Raw genomic sequence first — 22,589 nt, 5'->3', positions numbered from 1 at the left:
CTGCTGGCGTCTGCGCTGGCCTCCTGGCGGGCATCCCTGCCCAGCACTCTCTAACCCTCCGCCTCTCCCACAGGCAGAGATGCGACTGCTCTTGCTGGTGCCGCTGCTGCTGGCCCCCGCGCCCGGATCTTCGGTGAGTGAGGCCTTGTGGGCCCGGAACCACGGGGCATGCCATGGAGAACGTGGGTGGGGTGGGGGAACAGCGGTGCGCTCAGGAGAGGGACCTTGTGCCCAGAGAGGTGGGGTCGGCTGAGATGCCCGGCCCCCGACTCCCTGCAACTGCTGCAGGATGCTGGGCCAAGATGGCGACACTCCCCCCCCCGCCCCGTCCCCCACTACTGTCCTCCATACCTCCATACAGTCCCATATAGTGCTTCAGAGAAACACTCCCCAAACCCCACCCTGCCGCAGTGCAGGGAGCTGCTAAGTGCAAGTTAAATAACCCCAAATACCTGCCACCTGCTGGAGCCAATCAGGACTGCCCCCTGAGACGGGCTCACTGGCTCTGGGAATTGGCCAGTTTGGTCCCCTTGGGCACGGGGGCAGAGGTGATCTGGAGGAGCAAAAAAGCAGCCCCTAAGGCCTGGCGGGCTCTGTGTGGAATTCAGCAGGTGTACCCCATGACCCACCCTGCTCAGCGGGCAGCTCTGATTTGGATGGGGGCTCCTGGGAGCCCCAGAATGCAGCATGCCCTCAGCAGGTGTGTGAAGTCAAGTCTAGTACCCTCAAACTCCTTTTAGACAGAAGGTGGAGGTTGGGAGGGATGAAGGCCTGCCCCTGCGCCCATGTGCTGCTCGCTGGAGTCTTCCCTCCCATCCTTGCTTACATCTCTCTTACCCCTGCCCTCCCCCCGCCCCCCGCCTTCATTCCTTCAAAACTTGAAAGGCAGGGCCCAGCATGATGGCTCAGTGGGCTAATCTTCCCCTTGCAAACCCCAGGATCCCATATGGGTGCCAGTTCATGCCCTGGCTCTTCCACTTCCCATCCAGCTCCCTGCTTGTGCCCTGGGAAAGCAGTCGAGGATGGCCCAAAATCTTAGGACCCTGACCTTCATGGAAGACCTGGAAGAAGCTCCTGGCTCCTGGCTTCGGATTGGTTCAGCTCTGGCCGTTGCAGCCATTTGGGGAGTGACCCAGCAGATGGAAAGTCTTGCTATCTGTCTCTTCCCTCTGTAAATCTGATTTTTCAAGAAAAGCAAATAAATCTTTTAAAAAATTGAAAGAGTCGAGAGAGATAAAGAGCTTGTGACTACTCTAATGGCTGCAACAGCCGGAGCTGGACAAGGCCAAAGGCAGGAGCCACGGCCCCCTTCAGTTCTCATGTGTGGCAGGAGCCCAAGCCTTGGACCATCTTCCACTGCTTTCCCAGATGCATTAGCAGGGAGCTGGATCAGAAGGGAGCAGCTGGGACTTGAACCAGTGCTCCGATGGGTTGTTAGGGTTACAAGCACCTTTGTTTGCTGCCCCACAGTGGCAGTCCTTGGCCAGCACTTTCTTGGGGTGCTTGACAGGGAGCTGTACATTGCTTTGTTTGTCTTTGAGGGGAAGCTACAGTGGCCTGCAGGAAGCCTGGGGAATGAAGCCTTTATCTTGGCTAGCCTGATACACAGCTTAAGAGTGAAATTCTGGAATTCTCTTACAGTGTTGTGGAGGGGTGGTTATTGGGGTGCTCTTGGACGGGAATCCCTACCACATATTGACTGAAAGACCCTCCTCCCACCCTCCTCCCCCTGGATATTAAGTTCCTAATTGAATAGGCCAAAGCCACAGAAACTTTTGGAAGAGAGTGCCACACAGGTGCACCAAGGCGAAGCACTGCCCACAGGCCACCCCTGCCACCAGCTTCCCCCCTGCTCACAAGGCCGTTACTCTTCTTGGTGGCAGGGGTGAGCTCGGTCTCCCAGTGTCTCACAAGGATGACCCATACCAGTGCCGGCCAGGGAGTATCATCCAGAGGGGAGGAAATCTCCCTGTGTGGCCTGGCAGCTCAGAGCCGGAGAAGCCCACTGGGGGCGGCTCCTTTGAGCCACGTGGAACCCACAGCTGAACCAGGTTAGGTCCTGGCAGACCCTTGCGTACTCTTGCAGTCCCCTGCCGCCTCCTGCCTTCCTTTCCTCTCCAGCAGGCCCCCTGCTCCCCGCCCGCCCTGTCATTGCTGAGGCTTCCTCCCAGGTGGGGTCCCCATGTTGAAGCTGTTAATGAACATGTCTGGTGGTGCCTGGCGGTAGTGTTGGGCCCTCCAGGTCGGGCTGGAGAAGGGGCGATCTTGGGCTCCAGGGCCCCGCCCCACCTGTCCTCCCTCCGGGGTGTGTGTGTGTGTATGGTGCAAGGGGCAGTCTCAGCGCACCCTGTGGGTGTCCAGGCCCACACTCACTCACACGCTAGGCGCTAAGCGTGTTGTCTTCTGCAGGTCCTCAACGTGAGGCGGCAGGCTGACGCCTGGGGTCCCTGGAGCCAGTGGAGCCCCTGCAGCCGCACCTGTGGAGGGGGCATCAGCTTCCGGGAGCGCCCCTGCTACTCTCAGAGGTAGGGGAGACCCACTCTGTGGGCCTGGCACCTTAAGAGGTTGAGGAGGAGAGCATCCCAGCCAGAGGCAGGCGACATCAGCAGAGGACAGGACATAAAGTCACCTCCCAAGTCCCTGCAGCTGATTCCAGCAAGCACCCCCTCTTTTCAGAGAAGCTGCAGCAGGTCTCTGGCTGCCGTGCTCCCCAGGCCGCACCTAACATAGGGCACCTGGCAGGTGCAAGACGTGGTGGAATCGCAGCTTCTAACACCTGCAGGTTCTTTGCATTCTCTTCATCAGGTGCACATGCGCCCCACCTGCGGGCATTGGTTAAGCCCCTGTGTGTCCTGTGCCCTGATAGGTAGGCAGACGGGGTGGGGCAGAAGGGCAGGACACGAGGGTTTCCGGTGGCCGAGATCTCGTGGAGAAGCGAGAGAGGAGACACGTGTGGCAGGGGGTCTTACCTCCGGCTATTGGCTCTTTCCTAGCAGAACATGGGTTCCTTGGGATTTTATCTCCAAGGGCACAATCCCAGGGTGGTTCCCGGAAATGGGCTGTGAGAGGCAGGGTGGTCCCGAGGTAGGTACCCCACCCCCGACCCGGGACAGTGAGGTTGAGTCCTGCTCCTGCCAATGCCCAGCGAGAGGCTCCTGGCCCGCGGTGGAGCAGCCGCGGGGTCGCTGGCGCTCCTGTTTTCTCGCCCACAGAAGGGATGGAGGCTCCAGCTGCGTGGGCCCCTTCCGGAGCCACCGCTCGTGCCGCACCGAGGTAAAGCGCTGGGGGGGCTAAGGGAGTCCAGATTTCGTCCCCTACTTGGCTGCGGGGAGGGGTTCTCTTGCCTGTCGCGTCCCCTAAACCCCGCGCTGCTCCCGCAGCCCTCGGGGGCGCCCAGGAGCGCCGGGGCACCACCTTCCTCGTTCCGACCCCACAGAGCTGCCCCGACGGCGCCCGGGACTTCCGGGCCGAGCAGTGTGCCGAGTTCGACGGCGCAGAGTTCCAGGGAAAGCGCTACAAGTGGCTGCCCTACTATGGCGGTGAGCAGCACGCAGGCGGCCCCGGCCCGAGCGCTGGGCCCTGGTCCTGCACCCGCCTGGAGCGCCCTCTGGTTCCCTGCCCACCCCCTCCGGTCTCCGTCCCTTGGTCCCAGCCCTCATCCTGTCTCCCACCCTGGACCCACGCCCTCCTCCCCGCAGGTGCCCCTTGCATTGGCTCTCCCAACCCCCCCCCCCCTTTTTGGGGTCTCATGTAGACTTCGCGGTTTTATTACTGGGTCCCAGGTGCTTTGCAGGTTGAACTGGGCTGTGTACCGCAGGTTCCCACCCCACGGGCCTAAGGGGGATTGCCTGCTTTCCCTGGTGAGGCTGTCCTGTGAGAGCCGGCTCTGATGTCCCTTGCTTTCTTTGAGGGGCATTCCTCCTAGGTCTTGGGGAGGTAGGGTTGGTACCCCTGCGGTTGTAAGGGACAAATTTCAGCCGCTGTGTAGGGGGCAAACTACAGGGTGGAGAGCCAGGAGCTGGGAGACCTGAGCTAGACCTGGACTGCTGCTAGATAAGTGGGAGCTGCCTGGGGCATGGGAGCTGGCTTCTAAACCCTCCCCCATCCGTGTGGCAGGCTGCACCAGTGGCCCTCCGTGCTCCTGGATCCCGACTGGGGACAGATTTTTAAGGATGTGCTGTGCACACTTAGAGAGCCACTGGGAACAAATAAGGCACAGCTGACAGGGCACTCCATCGCACGGCAGGAGGGGCCCTTCCTTCCTTGGTGTTCAGCTGAGCCCACCTCTCTCACTAGGTTGCTGGGAGCTGAGTGTTCCAGCTCTGGTTGTTGTACTTTGCCCTGGCTGATGATACTCCCATGTTGCCCTTTGGTGTTGGGGTCAGGCAGCCTGGACGTGAGCAGAATTCTGATAGTCGCAGGAGAGTAGCCGATTAGCGGGGGTACTGCCTTCTCCCCCATCCCTAAAGTCAGGGTTGCTGGGATAGACCCCAGGCATTCCATGCAAGGCAGTCCTCGAAGGCCAACCTCTCCGTTTCCCCAGCCCCAGACAAGTGTGCACTGCACTGCATCCCCAAGGGAGAGAGCTTCTACTACAAGCACAGGGAAGCTGTGGTGGACGGGACCCCCTGCGAGCCAGGTGGCCGGGACGTGTGTGTGGACGGCAGCTGCCGGGTGAGTGTCCCTGCCAGGTGGTGGTGGGCCACAGGTGGCTCTCCCAGAGCCACGTCCTCTCCAGGCGGCCTCATGCCTCCCTGCCTCCCTGCCTCATAGCATGAGTAGACTCCCTGGAGTGTGCCAGGAAGGAGGCTTGGGTGAACGGAGCTGCAGAAATCACCCCCCTGCTGGGACTCAGCAGCTCCCAGGGCATGGGCCCTTGTTCCTAGGTGTTCCTGCAGCCTGGGTTGGCACGAGCTATGGCTGGTTTGGGTGTGGGGTTCACCCTGTGGTGGCCCACCCCCGTAAGCTCTGTGGCAGAGAAGTGGCCCCAGAGGACAACAGGGTGGCATGGCCAGAGTGGGAGGCATGGCTGAGCAGCAGGAGTCGCTCCCCTCTCCGCCCCCCAACCCCACGCTCCAGCTTGCTGGGAGACTTACCCCCACCCCGGGGCTGCTTGGGGCTCCAGTGTCAGCAATGCTTGCCTCTGCCTGGCAGGTCGTCGGCTGTGACCACAAGCTGGACTCGCCCAAGCAGGAGGACGAGTGTCTGCAGTGTGGGGGTGATGGCTCCACTTGCTACCCTGTCCGAGGCACCTTTGATGCCAATGACCTCGGCAGAGGTGGGGCACCTGGGAGGGCCGCAGATGGCTCTTACTGGGCTCTCTGGTGTGCCTGCCTGGCCTGCCTCCCCCTCTGGCTGTGGCTCCAAGCCAGGTGGCCCTCCTGGCAGCAGAGGGTCTGACAGAGTGGCTGGAGGCCCTGAGTGCCCACAAGCCCTTGTCCTTCTCTGCCCCCCACCATCCTTTCCCCTGTCCCCATCTCTACCCGCTGCCCCATCCCCACCTCTTTAAGCCTCCCAACTCTTCTTCCCAGTCCCCATTCTCCCCCCTTGCCATGCCTCCTGGGGGTGGGGTGCCTGTGGGAGGACAGCTCGGCACCCTGTCTCTGCCCATCAGGCTATAACCAGATGTTCGTGATTCCCGCGGGGGCCACCAGCATCCGTATCCAGGAGGCTGCGGCCAGCAGGAACTTCCTGGGTGAGAGCCGTGTTGGGGGTGCTCAGCCGGGGGTCAGCTGATGTTTGCTGTCCTGGCTGACCTTAGCCGTCCTGGTTTTCACTCAGCCGTGAGGAATGCTCGCGGGCAGTACTACCTCAACGGGCGCTGGACAATTGAGGCGGCTGGGGCGCTGCCGGCAGCCAGCACGGTCCTGCAGTATGAACGCGGCGCTGAGGGGGAGCTGGTTCCCGAGCGGCTGCGGGCCCGGGGTCCCACCTCTGAGCCCCTGGTCATCGAGGTGAGTCAATGAGGTGTCGGGGCCCCAGGCTGGCAGGAGGAGCCACAGGGCCAAGGAGGGTGGGAGGGGCACCCGGCAGGTGGAATCAGGGAGACTCCTCTCCTGCGGCAGCTCCTGAGCCAGGAGCTGAACCCCGGAGTGCATTTCGAGTACTTCCTGCCATTGGGGACCCCCCGCCCCGGCTTCAGCTGGAGCCACAGCTCGTGGAGTGACTGCAGCACCGATTGTGGCAGAGGTGAGGGCACCCCAGCCCGGGGAGGGACGTGCCCCGTGTACCAGGCAGTGCCCTGGTCCGGGATGGGGCTGGGGTGGACAGGCAGGTGAGATATGTCATGCAGTAGGGATCACCTTGGAAACAACCCAGGGGCCCCAGGGGCTCCCAGGAAGGGCCCTGGCCTAGCTGAAGAGAACTGGAGAGGGCTTCCCAGAGGAGGGGCTCCACGGGGAGCTGAGGATGGCTGAAACTCTTGGTCTCAGTTTGCTCATCTGCATGTGGGGCGCAGATGGTGGTGCCCAACCCAGGGGTTGCTGCAAACAGTTGGGATGAACTGTGGGACGTGGAAGGGGTCGCACAGGGAATGTGTCCCCACACAGGTTATCAGACCCGGCTGGTGTTCTGCACCACCGACACAGAGGCCTACCCCGACCACCTGTGCCAGCGCCTGCCCCGGCCTGCTGCCCGCCGCCCCTGCAACCTGCAGCCCTGCCCCCGGAGCAAGCGGTGAGGCTCTTGCCTCTGCCCCAGAACCTGCGGGGGAAGGAAGCTGATTGTGGGTGTGGAGCTGCTGGGTTGAGCAGCCCAGTGCTCGCTGGCTGAGGCTGGGGCAGCAGCTGGACCTGGCAGGGCCCAGTGCCCAGGGCTGCCCACTCAGCCCTCCCAGTCTACCCCCAGCTGGTGACAGGAGACGAGACCCTCCAGGAATTCCTGCAGGTCCCAGCTGCATGTGGCTTGGCTGAGGGGCAGAGGGGGGGTGGTGCCGGTGGACATCCTGGGCTGCCTCCCTTGAGCCTCTAATCCCCCATCCCCTACAGCTGGAAGACAGGCCCCTGGTCCCCCTGCTCCGTCTCCTGCGGAGGCGGCTCCCAGTCCCGCTCCGTCTACTGTGTCTCCTTGGATGGGGCCGGTGGCCAGGAGGCCGCGGAGGATGCAGCATGCTCAGGCCTGCCTGGCAAGCCACCCGCCTCTCAGGCCTGCAACCTGCAGCGCTGTGCCACCTGGAAGGCTGGGCCCTGGGCCGAGGTGAGCTGTGCTGCTCTGCTGGCTACCCAGACTGGGTGTGGGGAGCTGGGTCCATGGTGTGGGCATCCAGGCTGAGGCTGGACATGCGTGTGTGTGTGTCCTTGGTCCTGGTGTGAAGCAGCAGCTGGGGCCTCTGTTCCTGGGTGTAGGGAGGGGCTGGGGCTGCAAGCTGTCACTTCCATGCCTGCACATGCCAGGATTGCAAATGAGGGGGCATGGGAGACACCTGGACTGGGCACTCTGAGGCCAGGCTGTGTAAGCTCGGGGGGCAGGGATGGGGGAGCTTGAGCTCAGGGTGGGTCCTTGCAGTGCTCTGTGACCTGTGGCACTGGCGTGCGGAGGCGGAGTGTCACCTGCCGAAGTGACCAGGGGGCTTTGCTGCCTGCCACGGCGTGCCCCCTCGAGGACCGACCGCCCCTCAGTGAGCCTTGTGTGCGTGATGACTGTCCCTTCCTTGCTGGACAGGCCTGGCACATCGGCGCCTGGGGGATGGTGAGTGCCCCCTGCATCTGCTCAACCCCCCTCCCTGCCCTTGCGGTATGCTGTGGGTCTCTTGGTGGCCCCCACGCCCCCCTTGGGTGCCCCGTGTTCCTCCCTTCTCCATGGGGTATCCTCCTCGTGCCCTCTCCCTTGGGGTCCTCCCCATGCCAACTTCAGGGTCTCCCTTCCCTGACTCCCATCCTGGGCCCTAGTGCTCCAAGAGCTGCAACTCGGGGGTTCGGAGGCGACAGGTGGTTTGTGCCCTGGGCCCTCCCAGCCACTGCCGGAACTTGCGGCGCCCAAGGCCAGTGGACATGGAGCCCTGCAACACACAGCCCTGCCACCTGCCCCCAGGTAAGGCCACCCTGTGCCCTGCGCGCCTCTTGGCCCCTGCTCTCCTGAAGCTGCTGGCCTCTGGCTCCTCCCCCACTTTCCCAGTCCCCACCAATCCCCCAGAGCATCTGCTCCCACCCTTCAAGGCACAATGGCATGTGGGTGTCACTCTGCATTTCCTGGTGCTGCCGTGGTGGCTTTGTACCCCACATGGAGCCCGCTTAGCCCAGTATTGGTTGAGTGAGCAGCTGAGTGCCAAGGGCAGGGAGTGGTGGAGAAGGCCGGCCTCATACCCCGTGTCTGCCTCTGCCTTCCCGGTGGCCCTGGCCTCCCGGTGGCCCTATCCCATTGCTGGGGAGGAAGCCTCCAGGCACTGGCACAGCCCAAGGCCAGCCTGGAGGTGGTGTGTGGCTGGCATGGAGAGGGCGGGCCTAGGTTGTGACCCAGCTGGCTGTGGCCGCAGGTGGCTTTGATGTGCTTGTGGAGCCAGGGCTGTTGGGGTCACCATCAGCAAAATGTGTCCAACTCCTCGAGGTCCAGCTCTGGGTGCAGGGCTCTGGAATGCTTCCTGGCAGAGGCAGCCTCGAGGCTGACCGGGGACTAGGAGGACTCAGGGAGGGGCGGGGAGCGAGGTCCGGACACGCGGGGAAGGCAGGGACCCTGGTGGCTGCCTTCATCCTCGCGTGAATGCTGTGTGCTTGCACGAGTGTCTGGGAACAAGTCGCCGTTGCCCTTGGTCACGTCCCGGAAAGGGCTCGTTCTTTGCCATGCTTCCCTGCAGTGTGTGTTCCGTGACTGCCTTCCCTCCCGCTCTCTGGTGTGCGATGTCTGGGGTTTCTGCCATCATCTGTGATGCCTGACTATATTTTGGTTTTTTGAAGATTTTTTTTTTAAATTGGAAAGTCAGATATACAGAGAGGCGAGAGAGAGAGGAAGATCTGATGGTTCACTCCCCAAGTGGCCACAATGGTTGGAGCTGAGCCAGTCTGAAACCAGGAGCCAGGAGCCTTTTCTGGGTTTCCCACACAGGTGCAGGGTCCCAAGGCCTTGGGCCGTCCTTGACTGCTTTCCCAAGCCACAAGCAGGGAGCTGGATGGGAAGCGGGACTTCCGAGTTTAGAATTGGCGTGTTCAAGGCGAGGACTTTAGCTGCTAGGCTACTGCACCAGGCCCTACTGTTAGAGTCCAGATCTGGAACTGTGCTCTGCCATTAGTCATGTGTGTCATCCTCGATGTCCTAGCTGCAGTGTGAAATCTGGGGGAACGGCTGCTGTGTCCGTGTTGCTCAGTTCCCTCCCCTGGCTGTTGATGTTCACTTTCTGCTGCCCTGGCTGATGGCAGGTGGTGACTCTGGTGACTTGAGTCCCTGCCATCCATGTGGGACATCTCCTGAGCGGTCCCAATGCCGGGCTTGGCTCTGTTGGAGCTACTGGGGGAGTGACCAGCAGATTGAATCACAAGCTTTCCTCTCCCCAAAAAGTCAACGATGGGACATTTTACATTCTTCAGATGTTTTTCAAACTGCACAGTTTGTGCGTGGTGTGACCTTGATTCAGATGTGACCTATTCGAGCTGTGCGGATCTCATGAACCTTCAGGTGGAACAGTGAGTTCTGGCTCTGGTTCCCATTCCGGCTGCTGCTAGCACAGCCCTTAGGGGGCAGCAGGTGATGGCTGCGCTGCTTGGGCCCCTGCCACCCGTGTGGGACTCCAGGATTGAGTTTCTGGCTCGCACCTGCCATTGCAGTCGTTTAGGGAGTGAACCAGTGATGGGAGACTTAGGACTTGCAAACAAAAGCTAAGAAGATGGACTTACAAATGCAAGGTGCTCCGAGTGTACCTGAACACTTCTCCAGGAGTCAGTCAAGAGTCCTTTTAAACTTAGGTGGAAGTTACTCTGGTGGTGGCAGTCAGAAACTCTGCAGCCAGCAGGGGGCACTAGAGCTGGCCCTGAGCCCGCGGTTCCAGGGCTGGTAAGATGCTGCCTGGTCCTGTCAGGGTTGGTCAGCTACCCTGGACTTCACAGTGTCTGATAATGCCGGGGCAGCCATCGGAAGCATAGGAGTAAGGGAGGGCCACTGGGGCTCCCCAGCCTGTTCGTGCTTTAAATTCTGCCTGTAAAATGCTGCGGTGGCTGTGGGAGGCAGGGGCTGCCCTCCCCGACAGGCACCTGGGGGTGGGTGTGGCCTCCTGGGCACATACCCTCCTGGAGATGGCCGTGATGACTCCACAGCTAGTGTCCTTGTCGTCCACTGGGTGAACTGGATGGGGCTCCTGGCTTTACCTGGCCCCACCCTGACAGAGTTAGAGACAGATCTTCCATCTGCTGGTTCTCTGGCCAGATGGCTACAGTGGCCGGAACTGGACTGATTGGAAGCCCGGAACCAGAAGCTTCGTCCTGGTCTCCTATATGGGTGTGGAGTCCCAAAGCTTTGGGCCGTCCTCTGCTGCTCTCCCAGGCCACAAGCAGGGAACTGGATGGAAGTGGAGCAGCCAGGACATGAACCAGCACCCATATGCTGCAAGCCAGTGTTTGCAGGCCAGAGGATTAGCCAGTTGAGCCATCGTGGCAAGCTCAGACCCCCAAATTTTATTTATTTATTTAGACAATCTTTACATAGTTAATTAGGGTAACAAGATTCAAAGGCTACAGGAAAGTGGATAAGACTAGTATTTTTTCCATATTGTTTCCTTCATGTTTAAAGGGGGGTATAAAGGGAGAAGGCCTACCCAATTTCCCACCCTCCCCAGGTCCCAGATGTAGGGTATGCTCTGAGGTTCTTGCTCAAGTGCAGACCCCCAAATTTTAAGAAAAGATTTGAATGAGTTAGAGCAAAAGAATCTTTGATCCTCTGGTTCCCTCTCCACATAGCTGCTACGGCCAGCCCTGGACCAGGCCGAAGCCAGGAGCCGCTTTCGGGTCTCCCGTGTGGGTGCAGTGGCCCAAGTACTTGGACCAACCTCCACTGCTTTCCCAGGAGTGTGAATAGAGAGCCAGGCTGGGAATGCAGCAGCTGAGACGCTAACCAGCGCCAGTAAAGGGGGCAGATGTGGCAAGCAGCAGCTTTACTTGGGTTTCTTTAAGAGATTTTTAAGTTTATTTTTGGAAGCAGAGAGAGACAGATCTTTTCATTTGCTGACTGATTCACACCTCAAGTGCCTGCGGAAGCTAGGGCTGGACCAGATGGAAGCTGGGAGCTCGGAGCTCAGTCTGGGTCTCCCAGTGGGGTGGGGTGGGAGGACTCTGATCCATGGCTGTTCCCTGCCACCTGCGGCACCTGCCTCAGCAGGAAGATGAGGCAGGGACAGGACTGTGACTCAAACTTAGGCACTCCACTGTGGGAGGCGGAGTCTTGGGCAGTGGCATAACTGTTGTGTCCAACACTGCCCTCAACATCTATACCACATTGAGTGTGGCTAGGGGGTTGGGGGGGGCAGGCTGTGCTAGTATAGTGGGCTAAGCTTCTGACGTCTGTGTCCTAGGGTGGAGCCCTGGCTCTGCAGCTTCTGGTCAGCCTTCTCACTAAGAGCTCAGGAGGTAGTGAACCATGGCCAGGTGCTTGGGGCTCGCCACCCCGTGGCCGGCCTGCCTGGAATCGGAGCTCTCAGCAGAGGCCGGCCCTGCTCTGGCTGTTGCAGGCATTTGGGGAGTGAACCCCTGGAGCCAAGGCCAGAGGTCTCTCTCCCTCTCTTTTTCTCTGTTGCTCTGCTTTTTAAATAAATAGAAGATTATTTTAAATTGATCACTCTGAGCATTTGAGGATGCGGTTGGAGCCTTCAAATTTTCTTTCATATAGTGTTACATTTTTCTCAATTTTACCTATCTAACCTTTTGCATGTTTCTCCAACATTTTGTGCTAAATCTTTTTAGTTATTTTGTTGAAACTGTTTAATAAATGTTACATACCATAGTAGTCACTTAAAAAAAAATTATGGGATGCCAGTGCTGGAAGGCAGAGGGGTTAGCCTGCAGAGCCGGAGCCGGTCAGGGCAGTCGCCCATTCTGGTGAGTTCTAGTACATTTAACGAGGAGGAGGCCAAGTTGGTAAAAAATCTTAAGACAGATTGAAAGTTTATGGTGATCAGTCACAAGCCACCATTAAAATCTGCAGTTTGTCTTTCACTGTATCTGTTTTTTTGTTGGTTTTTGTAACCCTTCATTAATCCATTTGTTTCCTATGAGTTAGTTTTATGGAGTTGTGAAATGCATATCCTGTACAGTTCATCTGTTAAAGTGTTTTTCTTTCTTTCTTTTTTCTAATTTGAATGGCAGAGTTAGAGAACTTTCACCTGCCGGTTCACTCCCCAGATGGCCACAATGGCTGGAGCCAGGAGCTGCTTACTGGGCTCCACACGGTGCAGGGCCAGGGGTTGGACCATCCTGTGCTGCTTTCTCAGGGAGGTGGATTCGAAAGGGAGCGGTTGGGACTTGAACTGGTGCCCATATGGGATGCTGGTGCTGTATTTGGTGGCTTACCCAGTTAGGCTACAGTGCTGATCCCAGTTAATTCTCTTTTTCTTTCTTTCCCTCCCTTTCTTCCTTCCTTTGGATTTCAGAGCTGAGATATGCAGACAGCAAGCTCCCACTTGTTGGCTCGCTCCCTGGTGAACGGGTCAACACACTAGTCCCGAAGCCCTTGCCCCTGTGTGGGGGCGCAGCAGCAGAAAGCTAGCACTGGGAGTGGAGTGAGATAGGTACCACCGCCAGGTTGGAGGAGAGAATGCCTCCCAGCCGCTGGGCCCTGAGCCTCCTTGAGCTGGCCTGACCTATCCCAAGCTACCCCAGGCCACCCTGAGCTAGCCCCAGCAGCCTGGAGTCAGCCCCAGGCTAGTTCTGAGCTGCCCCGAGCCACCCTGAGCTAGCCCAAGCTGGCCTGAGCCACCCTGAGCTAGCCCCAGCAGCCCGGAGGAGTCAGCCCCAGCCCTGAGCAGCCCTGAGCAGCCCTGAGCTGCCCTGAGCCACCGCGTCGGTGAGGGTGCTGTTTTGTAGCTCCCATGTTTGGGATGTGTGCTGGATGGCCTTGTGTGTCTCCTTTGAGAAACACTCAAGTTCTTTGTCATTTGCAGATTAGGCTGCTTGTCTCTTCATCCTGAAAAGTGGGTGACCCTTGTTATGGGCTCAGGGAGTCGGGGTCCTGGCCTCTTTTTCTCTAGACATTCTTGGCAATCCAGGCGCCTTGGGCAGGCGGCGTCCCAGGCCCTGCCCTGCCCTGGGCTCACCTTCTGCCTGTACCCACCGTCCTACAGGGGTCCCCAGTGTGCAGGATCCCCACAGCCACCCCAGCCCCAGTGAGCCCAGGCCACCTGTGGATCGGCCAGGTGAGGATCCCAGTGTGGCAGCCTTTTCCCTGCCCGGGGCGCCTTCAGTGTGGAGGTCAAGGGTGGGGGTGTGGCAGAGGGGCTGCTGGGAGGGTATGGAGCAAATGGAGCCTAGTGGGCAGTGAGCACAGCTTTGGCGTCCCCTCCTGTCCAGACTCCAGGAGCCAACGATGGGCTGCCCGGGAGTCCTCAACAGCCTGGCACAATCGCAGGCCTGACTTGGGGCATCAGCAGCCAGAGCCTGGTCCAAACTCTGGCACACAGCCACCCCATCTACAGCCGCCCCTGAGGTCTGGCCCAGGGCCCCATGATTGCAGACACAGCCCCCATGGGTGCTGCCCTGATGGCTACACCACGTCGCTTGGGCCACAGTGGCAGGGCTGCCCAGGACCCAGGGCCTCATGTCAGCAGAGCAGGTATGAGTGGGCAGAGGGGACAGGTGGGCTCCCCCCTGGGGGAATGCCCTGATGTTGCTCCCTGAAGACGCTGCTGCCTTCGGCTGAGCTTGCTGCCTGGTCTGCACAAGCTGCTATTGAGATGTGGCAGGGGCGGGGGGCTCTGAGAAGGTAGCCCCCCACCCCGACCTGGCTCAGGCTCAGAACCTGGCTAAAGGCTGGACAGCGGCTGACCAGATCCTGGTGGTTTTCCTAACAGCCCTAGTCCAGCCCCAGCAGAGAGGGGCTGATCATCCCACAGCAACTCCTCATCCTGCTGTGGGTGTCCTCCTGCTAGTGCCTGCCCTGAATGTACCTGTTCCCTTGGACTCTGGGATTCCCCAACCTTTGGGGCCAGCAGCTTATATAAGGCCAGGCTCAGCTGCGTGCTGACCGGGGGCGGGGGTGGAACAGTTACTTGGCTTCTCTGATCTTGGCTTAGGATAGGGGACAGCAGCTGGCCACTTCCCAGTTGAATTCCCACAAGCATGGAGTAGGTTGCAGGTCCTCAGGAGGTGCTGGGGTTCTTGGAGGTGCCTGGTTCTTGGACGGGCTCTGCCAGAGCACTTTCTTGGTTTGGTGGTGGGATGTGGAGTTGAGGATCTGTCAGGCACGGGGTACCTGCTGAATGTGGTTGGGTCTGGGGTACCCAGAGCACCCAGTATACCCTGACCTGCCCGGGGGCCTCACCCTGCGTACTGGTACTGAGGGAGTGTGGGCTGGGTCTTGTCTTCCTAGGTATGGCTGCTGCCCTGATGGGGTGTCCATGGCTCAGGGACCCCAGCAGGCAGGCTGTGTGAGGTCTTACAGTGGGGACAGCCGTGTGAACAGACCAGGATCCAGAGCAGTGGCTTCCACGGTGAGTAGCTTGCGTGACCCCTGAGCCTGCTCAGTGTTATTGTCAACAGGCGCTGTGAACCTGTGAGCCTGGACTGTCCTCTCCTAGGGAGTGGGCCTCTACAACGGGCTGGCCTGGGGCACCCAGGGTGCTCCTGACATCTGGTCTCCCCTGGGGCTGGGCCCCTCGGGCTCACAGTTCTGTACTCTCACCTCTGTATTCCCTACTTCTGACTTTGGGCTTCCTCCCCAGGGTCACAACGCCCACTGGCCCCAGGCCCAGCAGAGTGAGCCTGCGGAGTGTCGGGGTTCCCAGTTTGGCTGTTGCTATGACAATGTGGCCTCTGCAGCAGGCCCCCTGGGGGAAGGCTGCGTGGGCCAGCCCGGCTATGGTGAGTGCATCTCTGTGCTGCACCCTCCTTCCGTGGGGGGGTGCTCATCCCATTGACCCTGTCCAGGCCCAGGGACTTGGCTAGTGGCTAGTGGTTATTCCCACTCATGGCTGTCTAGCACCTGCTGGGTGCCGGACCTGATACCTGGAGTGATCTGCTATTGGGTAGTTTGCACATGAGGCCTTTGGCTGCTTGTGGGGATTGGGAGGGCAGTGGGGCATGCCTTGAGGGGTTCAGGGGGTGAGCACAGGCCCCTGCTAGGCATCTCTGCAGGTCCCAGAGTTCTGGGGGTGGTTTCAGGGCTGGGTTCAGGCCTGGGCCTGAGGGCTGCTCTGTGTCGAACGGGCAGCCGGGTGGGCGGGGGAGGGGGGGAACTCTGAGCTGTTGGAGGGCTCCAGCTCTGTGGATGGAAGCTACTCTGGCCCCCAGACAGGGCAGGGCTGGGCAGTGGACAGACAGTGGTAGAAAGGCCTGTGTCCCCAGAGCCTGGCACAGAGGGGTGCAGGTAGGCCTGGCTGTGGGGCTGAGCAGGCAGAGGTGAGGGGAGGCTTTGTTTGCTCCTGGGCAGCTGGGTGACATGTATCCTACCCTGTCCCCCAGCCTACCCTGTGCAGTGCCTGCTGCCCAGCGCCCACGGCTCATGCACAGACTGGGCAGCCCGCTGGTACTTCGTGGCCTCCGTGGGCCGGTGCAACCGCTTCTGGTATGGTGGTTGTCATGGCAATGCCAATAACTTTGCCTCGGAGCAGGAGTGCATGAGCACCTGCCGGGGACCCCATCATGAGCCCCGCCTTCCAGAGTCGGGGGCCTCTGGCCAGGGCACCCATGCACATGGTGGCAGCGGTGGCCCTGGAGAGCAGCGGGACCCCAGCCAGCAGAGGCTGGGGGGCATGGTGCCAGCAAAGCCCTTGCCTTCTGGGGGACTCTGGCGACAGGACCAGGGGCTTGGCCCTGGCGAGGCCCTTCCTGGCCAGGCCTTTGGAGAACAGCTCTGGGGCCTGGTGCTCGGACCAGGCAGAGATGCCAGACCATCAGGGCCACCCTCCTTTGGCCCCTCTCACAGGTGAGCCCACCTTTCTGGCTGCCCATGCCAGGGCTGAGCCCACTGCAGTCACCTGACCCTGCTGCCCATCTTCCCTCCTCCTTTCCTCTCCCTGTTTGACTTCTAATCCTCCAGATACTCCATGTGGGCCTTGTTGGCACATTCCATAGACAGGGACACTGAGGCCCCCAAAGACAGCCCACTCGACTAATGCCTGTGGATGTTTGGGGGACAGATGGGGCTCCCAACACTTGGGTGGGGTTTGCCATGACTGCCTCACTGGACAAGCTTCCTGGCTTCATGAACTCTGGCAAGTCACATTGCCTCCTGTTGAGGCTTGGGATGGGCTCCCATTTGTCATTCTCTTGGGATTCGGTGGTGGTGACAATGGGTTTTGGGAAGACTAAGAACCCAAACTCCACACCCCTGCAGTAGAGTAGGTCATTTAGAACTCCCCCCACCTCCACTGGCAGCACCCTCCCCACTTTGTCCACATCTCCGGCTTGCAGGGGTGGGCCGAGGTGACAGTGCCAGGGCATGTGGGCATGAGGCCAACAAGGGGGCATCTCCCATGCTTTGTGCTTCTGGAGCTTGGCTCTGCCAGTGCCTTTGACGTAGCAGGGCCCAAGCGCTCCCTTGTAGGGTCAGGGAGTGCCCCTCTGCTGTGGCAGCTCCTCACTCCTCACCTCCCTGGGGTCAGCTTGGCAGGCTCCCAGCCCTTCCTGGTGCAGGCATCCCCGGGGCAGGCAGTACAGCTCTTTTGCCGAGGGGATCCCTCTGCAGTGCCCCAGGCTGTGTGGCAGAAAGATGGCCGGCCCATCTCCTCTGGCAGGTGTGTGTAAGGGTTAGTCCCTTCCCCTTTGGCTGGGGTGGGTAGGTCCTCCCCTGGGGTGACTGCAGGACTGAGCCCAGGAGTGCATGGGGACGGGGTGATGGGTGGAGATAAATGGATTTGGTGTCACCTGTGGGAGACCAGGGCCATGTTCCCCCCTCCCATTCAGGCATCAGCTGCAGCCCGATGGCTCTCTGGTCATCAGCCCACTGCGGCTCGAGGACGCTGGCAGCTACAGCTGTGGTGGCACCCGGCCAGACCAGGCCTCCCAGGAGATCCAGCTGCATGTCACAGGTCTGTCCTCACTCCATCTACAACGGCCGCCCACAGGCCCTGGGGCAGGAGGGACCAGATGACAAGGCCAGTGAGGGGTCTGGGGACCCCCAGGTGTCCCCTCCCCACACCTCACCTTGTGTTTCTTCCGACCTCCTATTAGGGGGTGATGTGACCATGCCAGCAGAGGCTGAGGCTGGGCGCTTTCCTCAGGCCCGGGACCCAGCCCAGGGCCACAGGTCTCCGAACTCCGGCCTGGGAGGGGATGCTAGTGGTCAGAGGACTGTCCCCTCCTCCCACCCACAGCCTGCAACCAGGTAACAGCACAGCAGCCTGAGTCCATGGGGATTGCCCGAAGCTCGGGAGGTGTGGTCCCTTTGCTGATGATTTCCTGAGCTGGGTCCTTTTGAGAAGGAAGGGCACCCTAGCAGGTGTGCAGGCCCAGCATGTAGGAACAGAGAAGGGACAAGCACCCAGGGCTGGTCTGGGGGAGCTTGGAGGGATGGGGTTTTACAGAGGGCAGGAGGGCTGTCTTGGCAGGTGTGCACAGCAGATTGGGGAGGAGAGAGACACAGTGGTGACCTGCTGAAGGAGGAAGCTGGCAGTGGCTTTTACAGTCCCTTGCCCCTGGCCAAGCATTTATCTGTGGTGTCCAGAACCAAGGGGTGATTTTAGGAAGGTGAATCTGGCAGGTGAGAGAAGGGCTCAGGCAGCTCCCTGCAGAGGGAAGAAACAGCTAAGCATGGCTTGTTCTGCAGGCTCCGTCTGGACCAGAACCAGCCTGGCACGGTGGAGGTCAGCGTGGGGCAGCAGGCACGGCTGAGCTGCCGGGCGGAAGGCTTCCCGCCCCCAACCATCGAATGGCACCGAGACGGACAGCTCCTGTCCTCCCCGAGGTTTCCTCAACTCCTCTCCTTCCCTCCACTGTCGGTCCTGAGTGAGGCTGCTGGGCACCAAGCCCTTGGACAGGGGCACATTTGGGTTCTGGGCCTTTCCCGAGTGTTAAGAAATTAGAGGCTGGCCCACGTGTCGGTATCGCTCATGGCATGCTGACAGGTGACCCAGAATGCAGCTCCATTTTGATCTGGGGGCTTGCCCTAGATCCCTTCCCCCAGCCATACTACTCACAGAAACTGAACATCACAGGGCCCCTAAGTTGTAGAACTAAATGAGCATAGCAAGAACAAAAAAAGTCAGAACAATTTTATGAGAAAGTTGGAAATGATTTAGTGTTAGGCTGCTGGCCGTTGGCCAGCTGAAGGCCCACCAGCCCTCTGGCCTGACCCCACTGAGCAGTTGTACTCAGCCTCATTGGGGATGGGAAGACGCTCTTGCCCTGCCCTCTGACTCCCTCATCCTCCCCTGAACTGACTGTTTGCTTCCCAGACACCAGTTGCTGCCCGATGGCTCCCTGGTCATCAACCAGGTGGCTGTGGAAGATGGCGGCTTCTACGCGTGCGTTGCTTTCAATGGGCAGGACCGAGATCAGCGGTGGGTTCAGCTCAGAGTTGAAGGTAAGGTGGCAGTTCTTTGATGTCACACAAGAGGTCCTGGACGGCACGATGTATATAGCAGCTGACAGAGCTTCTTCTGCCCAGGGGAACTGACCATTACCAAGCTGCCCCCTGCTGTCACAGTGCCAGAGGGTGACACAGCCAGGCTGCAGTGTGCCGTGGCAGGAGAAGGGGTGAACATCAGGTGGTCCAGGTAAAGCTCTCTTTGCGGCAATTCCTACCCTCGGACCCTCACAAGCTCCCAGGTCTGTGTGGTCACCTGGGCTGGGGATGTCTCTGTCCTCTGCCTCTTGGCCTGGTGACCATGATAGGGCCTGCAGTCCCCGCTTCCTAAACAATGAAGCTGACTGCTGGCTTTTCCATGGGTGCTGCTGCACTGGAGTTTTATTTGTTGAAATGTTTGATGAGCCAGCAGACACACTCGTTCTCCAGAGGCCTGCAGTGGTTAGGGCTGGAGCAAGGTTTCCTACCTAGGGTGGCAGGAACCGGTCACCTGGGCCATCAGAGCTGCCCCTGAGGCTGCATTAGCAGAGACTGGGCGTTTGGAGCTGAAGCCAGCTATGAAAGCCCTGAGTGCCGAGATGCTGGCTAAACACCCAGCCAACACAGTGTTTCGTAACCTTAGCACTACTGGTACTTTGGGGAGGCTCAGGTTTGGTTGTGGGAGACTGTCCTCCACCCTGCAGCTGGGGCATCTGTGCATCAATTGCAAGCTCTCTCCCCAGCCTCCCCATTCTAACAATACATTTCTCTGGACAGTGCAATTCTCCTGGACTCAATCGCTGGACTCTGGGGGAGGGGAGCCTTGAAGGCTCCCTCCCGGGGCAGGAATTTGGCCTAGTGGTTATGTGGGTGGAGACACATTCTGACATGGATGGACGAGTGCTGGCTCTGTTCCTACGAATGCGCGTTCTGGGAGCGGCAGGTGACGGTTCCAGGATTTGGGCCTTGCCACTCACTCGGGAGACCTGGATTGAGCCCCTGGCTTCTCATTTCAGGCCCCAGCCTAGAACTGTTGGGGAGTAATGCACTCTCTCTAACACTCCCTTGGTTCCAGAAAACCACTCTGGCTAGCTGGCTCCCCACTTCCCAGGAGGCAGGGAGTGCTTGGGCCTTCAGTGGCTTCATCCCACACAGGATATGTACCTTTGTGAAGATGAAGAGCCAGCAAACTTCGACAATGACTCGGTGTGCTGTGCTTGTCAAAACTCACCCTCCTGGCGTTACTGTGACCTTGGCATTCTTGTGCCGTGTCTCCTTTGGGAGGGGCTGTTGGTTCTTGTAGATGTTCTCATTTGCTTCTGTCTTCTCCCCTCTAGAAACGGGGTGCCGGTACAGGCCGATGGCCACCGTGTCCACCAGTCCCCAGACGGCACGCTGCTGATCCACAACTCACAGTCCAGGGATGAGGGCTCCTACACATGCAGCGCTTACCGCGGGAGCCAGGCTGTCAGCCGCAGCACCGAGGTGAAGGTGCTCACCCCAGGTGAGAGGGGCCTTCCTATGGTGTGGAAAAGGTGTACCCTGCATGGCATGGAGGAGGGCACGGAGTAGTTTTGCTGTTGAGGAGGAGGAAAACATGCTTATGCTGGGTACTGGCTCCCCAGCTCTGTGCACAGCTAAGGCACTGATCGCTTGCTGTGATGCTCAGGGGCTGCAGCAGCTCCCAGAAAGTTGGCCCGACACAGTAGGGTTATAGTGACAACAGGCATTAAGTGCCTTTGCCCTTTATCTAAATGCACATAGGTGGTGCTCTGGTTATACTGACACCATACCTTCCCTAAGGCTGTTCACTGCTTGTGTCTGCTATGGCGGCACTTTGGGAGGGAACGGGCGGGGGGGGAGGGGCAGAGGATGAACATGAGGTCTGACTCTAGGGGAAGGTGCTGCTGCTGGGGCCTTCAAAGCCACTTCAGGAAGCCACGAGGAGTGCAGTGTGATAAGGCCGTGAGGCCTGAGGAAACACCAGGATGAGACTGACAGGGAGTTCTAACAGGCCACTTGTAAGAGTTTACAGTAGGGCTGCAGCCTCAGTTACCACACTTTGGCTAATATGTATCGGCTTCTCTGGGGAACGGGGTGATTAAGAACTGCTGGGGATTTCAAAAGCACAAAACTTCTGAGATTGCAAAAAAAACAAATTTTTTTTTAAAACAGCAGTAAAAAAAGAAGACCACATGGTCTTGCTAACTCAAAATGTTACTCACAGCAGGTTCTGCCTTGCCCTTCCTCTCAGCCCACAGGCCAATGCAGTGTTGCTTAGTTCTTCAGGTCTCAGGAGTAAAGGCCGACTTCAGATGTGACATCATCCATCTGGTCAATAAGTCTTTGCGGGGTCTGGGAGGGACTGCGTGCTGGGCTGAGGCCAGGAATCAGTAGGAAGGATCACACGTTGCCAAAGTGAGGCCAAAGAATGGGTGGAAATCGCAAACCCCTCACCATGCGTGTACACTTAGGTGTCAGCGGTTACACAGCAGCCCTGGTTTGTGGTGGTCCCAGTGCTGCATTCCTCTGAAGAAGTGGCAGGTGACAGTCCTTAACGTGCACTTTCCTCACCTCTGTCTCCTGTGTTCTGTAGCCACTGCCGCCCAGCCCTTGGACCCCGGCAAGGAGTGCATCGACCAGCCGGAGCTGGCCAACTGTGATCTGATCCTGAAGGCCCAGCTCTGTGGCAACGAGTACTACTCCAGCTTCTGCTGTGCCAGCTGTTCACGGTACCAGCCCCACACTCAGCCCATCTGGCAGCAGGGATGAAGGCGCACTCCCTTTAGCCCTGGTGCCACAGCAGTTCTTAGGACTGGGGAGGAGGGAAAACGCACTCCGGCTGGCCAAGCGAGCCGTTGTCTGCCCACGTGGAGTGTGGCCACAGCGGCACGTCCATCTCCCACAGCAGCACAGGCTGCTCAGGTGTTGAAGAGGAATCTGGAAAAGGGGAACATCCATTTTGCAATGTCCCTTCCCACTGTCTGTTACAGGCTGGGCATCCTCTTAGCTTGAACTGCCTGGGAGCACAACGTTTTCAGATTTTTAAATTTCTTGGATTTTTTGAATATTTGCATAAACTGCCAGTTGAGCACCTCTAATTCAAAACCTCTGAAATCTGAAACTTTTTGAGTGTCACCATGATGTTCAAAAAGCTTCTAGTCACTCCAGAAAAGTCTTGAATTAGTGATGTCAGCTGATACGCAGGATTGGCTCACTGTGCTTTAAAGTAAGTTGATTTCAGGGAAGTATGAAATGAACTCAAAGTTAACATTTGTCTTAAAGGGGAATGCCAACTCCTAGGTCAAGGAAGTATGAGGGGGTCTTCAAAAAGTTAATGGAAAGTATATATCATGAAAAAGTATGCATGGACTTCAGGTTTTTTGGGCACCAAAATAAACTACTTTTAAATTCCATGTTCCATGAACTTTTCGAAGTACCTTGTATTGTGTGCTAGAACGAAGTCTCACCTGGGACGATGGCTGATGCTCTAGTCTCCTCTGTCTTCGGGTGGGGCAGCAGCCAGCCTGAACCCTATCCAGCAAAGTGGAATACGTGGAGATCTCGGAGCAGAGCCCTGGGGTGAGAGAGCTGTCCCTGCGGAAGCTGGCCCCTGAAAGCTCCCGTGGTGGGTCATTTGACGCCTGTACAGAGCTGCCCAGCCTGTCCTGTACAGTTACAAGGAGACTCGTCCTGAGGTAGGAATCTGTGAAGCAAAGCAGGTGCTGGCAGAGAACCATCAGACCCTTGTTAGAAAAAGCACTAGCAGGATGAGCTATCGAAGGGAAGTGGTTTCAGCTGGAGACCTTGCTTAGTGTGTCTAGTTCTTCAACGTGCAAACAGAAGGCTCGGGCTGCTGGGTTCCTCCGCAGCGGAGTGCCTGCACACAAAGCTAACTCTGGAGAGGACCAGACCTTTGACTTGGCAGACACCACAGGATTTACTTTGGCCTACTTCTG

The 22,589-nt window shown here is 58.9% G+C and overlaps 1 protein-coding gene and 1 long non-coding RNA gene across 2 annotated transcripts; one reads left to right on the top strand and one right to left on the bottom strand.

Annotated features, from left to right (window-relative positions):
• The first annotated feature begins 79 nt into the window (after nt 1–79).
• PAPLN (papilin, proteoglycan like sulfated glycoprotein) lies at nt 80–21,413 on the top strand. Its single transcript, XM_040975330.1, has 26 exons — nt 80–133; nt 2,410–2,525; nt 3,213–3,273; nt 3,437–3,539; nt 4,544–4,674; nt 5,155–5,278; nt 5,615–5,695; nt 5,782–5,954; nt 6,066–6,189; nt 6,549–6,675; nt 6,987–7,194; nt 7,504–7,686; nt 7,887–8,028; nt 13,253–13,324; nt 13,479–13,740; nt 14,497–14,617; nt 14,849–14,987; nt 15,588–16,049; nt 16,723–16,861; nt 17,031–17,155; nt 17,298–17,451; nt 17,893–18,030; nt 18,521–18,648; nt 18,733–18,841; nt 19,968–20,134; nt 21,227–21,413. The coding sequence occupies exons 1-26, from the start codon at nt 80–82 to the stop codon at nt 21,400–21,402; spliced, it is 3,819 nt and encodes a 1,272-aa protein (XP_040831264.1). The 3' UTR covers nt 21,403–21,413.
• LOC121152992 lies at nt 18,347–22,269 on the bottom strand. The gene is made up of 3 exons (XR_005883329.1): nt 22,101–22,269; nt 20,856–21,570; nt 18,347–20,207 (listed from the first exon to the last, which is right to left on the bottom strand). It is a non-coding gene; the product is annotated as an uncharacterized LOC121152992 (long non-coding RNA).
• Between the last annotated feature and the right edge of the window lie 320 nt (nt 22,270–22,589).

This window comes from Ochotona curzoniae, unplaced genomic scaffold, assembly GCF_017591425.1.
Source record: "Ochotona curzoniae isolate NIBS_2020 unplaced genomic scaffold, NIBS_Ocur_1.0 contig_2688, whole genome shotgun sequence".
NCBI lineage: Eukaryota > Metazoa > Chordata > Mammalia > Lagomorpha > Ochotonidae > Ochotona > Ochotona curzoniae.
The sequence above is the reverse complement of the archived record's forward strand: the minus strand, read 5'-3'. Positions and strand labels throughout refer to the sequence as shown.